The sequence below is a fragment of the Cynoglossus semilaevis genome, chromosome 1, assembly GCF_000523025.1.
Source record: "Cynoglossus semilaevis isolate Cse_v1.0 chromosome 1, Cse_v1.0, whole genome shotgun sequence".
Classification (NCBI taxonomy): Eukaryota; Metazoa; Chordata; class Actinopteri; order Pleuronectiformes; family Cynoglossidae; genus Cynoglossus; species Cynoglossus semilaevis.
Genome location: NC_024307.1, coordinates 27,080,868 through 27,082,936, shown reverse-complemented (window position 1 = coordinate 27,082,936; position 2,069 = coordinate 27,080,868). Strand labels below are relative to the sequence as shown.

General features: G+C 37.1%; 1 protein-coding gene across 1 annotated transcript; it reads right to left on the bottom strand.

Moving 5' to 3' along the window:
- Window positions 1–296: 296 nt before the first annotated feature.
- mrpl52 (mitochondrial ribosomal protein L52) lies at window positions 297–1,921 on the bottom strand. The gene is made up of 5 exons (XM_008323160.3): window positions 1,693–1,921; window positions 1,265–1,334; window positions 831–898; window positions 634–698; window positions 297–551 (listed from the first exon to the last, which is right to left on the bottom strand). Exons 1-5 carry the CDS (start codon window positions 1,736–1,738, stop codon window positions 402–404), a joined length of 399 nt encoding a protein of 132 aa, XP_008321382.1. The 5' UTR covers window positions 1,739–1,921; the 3' UTR covers window positions 297–401.
- Window positions 1,922–2,069: the final 148 nt, after the last annotated feature.

The window sequence follows — 2,069 nt, the reverse complement described above, 5'->3', positions numbered from 1 at the left end:
TCAGTGCAGTATTTTTCAAACACAGCTGACAGTGACACACAGACTGAAAACACAGGAAATCTTCTCAGATAAAACGGAGTTCCTGAATCAGCTCCTCCCTTCTTCTGAAAACTAGAAAACTCCTCTCATCAGACAAAATGGCGTTTAAATTTCTTTGCTGCCTCAAGAAATTGCATTGCTGCCCCCTAATGGTAATTGAGCGACATTACATCTGAAGAAAACGTAATTCGCTGTAAAATGACAGCCTCTTTACCCTTAAAGAACACTCGAGCACTGGCAGCTTTGTTTTTTGAGGGTTTTTTTTTTTTGTAGAAATATTACATTTCAATAAACAAAATATGAACCAGGAGGACACACATACATCTTTAAACAAACATAAATACATATGCACCAGAGTGAAGTTAGTGAGTATTTTTTTTCTTCAACAGTTTTCCTTTAGGTTTGAACAGCAGAGACTTCCTTTGCTCCTCTTGTTGTCTAGTCTCAATCAGTTTGTCCTTCCACACCTGGATCCCTTTGTCCATTTCTGAGTTCAGCATCACAACACGTCGCTTTGGAAGAAAGCATTTTTTATTCGACCAATAATCAGATGGAGAATGATGACATGTGTAGAAAAATACATAGGATACTCACAGCTAAATCTTCTCTCTCCTTCTTCCGCCTGAGCTGGCCTTTCAGAGGCGGAGCTGGTCGTCCATCTGCGTACCACAGATGCATTTACACACAAACTCAATTCGTAGTTTTCACTTTGCTCCAATAATGACATTACTTTTTACATAAAAAGTCAGTAAATTGTAAATTGCTTGTAACAGTAAAAACTGACAACATACCAGCAAATGACCAGTCAGGCAGATCTGTCAGAGGTCCGTACTCTGAGTTACTTCGTGCAAGACCATGTCTACAAACAAAATCATTGTTACATGCTACAAGAATTCATCTTTCGAGGGGGTTAATATGATTCAAAGTTAAACAAACGTACAGTAGGTTTCACTACAGAAAGATAAAACATTAGTACATCCCTCCATTTCTGTCAAGCAAAATTAAGAAAATTATATTTTTTATATATATCTTTTGTGCCAACAGTTTTATGATTTTTTTTAATTTAATGCAAGTAATATTGTGTCACATTAGTAACATGTTTTCCCCTTCATGCCACTTTGCAACAACATTTTTTTCTCTATAATCTGAGGAAAAGTCTTTGAATTAACACAGACAATAGTACTGTGTAAATAGAGTCACTCAGTGTAACAGTACTGTTACTTACTCTATCCTCCACTTCTGTCCAGCCTGAATTGAACATGTAGTGCTGAAGTGTCTACTTTGATTCCTAAACGCTGTAAACACACATAAAAGGAGAGAAAACACAAATCAGAGAAACAGAATAATTCAAAGTCTACTACTACCACCAGGTAGTACCATTTTGTTGTTAAATGAAATAAAGAACAAGGCAACCAACACTACAGTGAAACAAAGTCATTCGAATCAGTCATAACTTGACTGTGGCTAACTTAGCCTTTAGCATTAGCCAAGTGTCCGATTGATAATATTACGGAAAGACAACACAGACGATACCGTAAACGGTTCCAAATAAGAGAGAGCAGACATTGTTAGTAAGATGATTGTGTGTGTTTAAGACCCACGGACGAGCAAACAGTAAATACAGTTAGATAACATATAAAACGACAATATTACCCGAACGGCACAGTGTCCTTATGGCGGCCGCCATCTTTATCTGCATTCAAACAGTTGACCAGCAGGCGGTGCCGAAGACGCAGCAACATCGACGTCTCGAGGAGTGTATTATGAGTTTTTTAAAAATGTATTTTTGATTTATTTAACAAAATGCTTTTAAAGGAAGAGGTTCCACCTAATGATAAATGTGTTCAATGTCCTTAAAACACCAGAATGAGCCATCGTTAATTAAATAACAAGCAGGTCTTCTTTCTATAGCCGCCATTGATTTTTACATTAGGTTACTGTGGACCAACTAAAAAGCTGTTAAATAAAACAGAAGGCTACAACACGGTCCCGTATATAATAAGTCTAGAATGGTGAGATGCCAAGTTTGT

Bases quoted from the DNA above. Each gene is read 5' to 3' on its own strand.
- mrpl52 (XM_008323160.3), bottom strand. From the start codon at position 1,738: ATGCAGATAAAGATGGCGGCCGCCATAAGGACACTGTGCCGTTCGG. The intron at 899-1,264 runs GTAAGTAACAGT...TTTTGTTTGTAG, and splicing joins GGACAGAAGTGGAGGATAGA to ACATGGTCTTGCACGAAGTA. The intron at 552-633 runs GTGAGTATCCTA...TTTCTTCCAAAG, and splicing joins AGGAGAGAGAAGATTTAGCT to CGACGTGTTGTGATGCTGAA.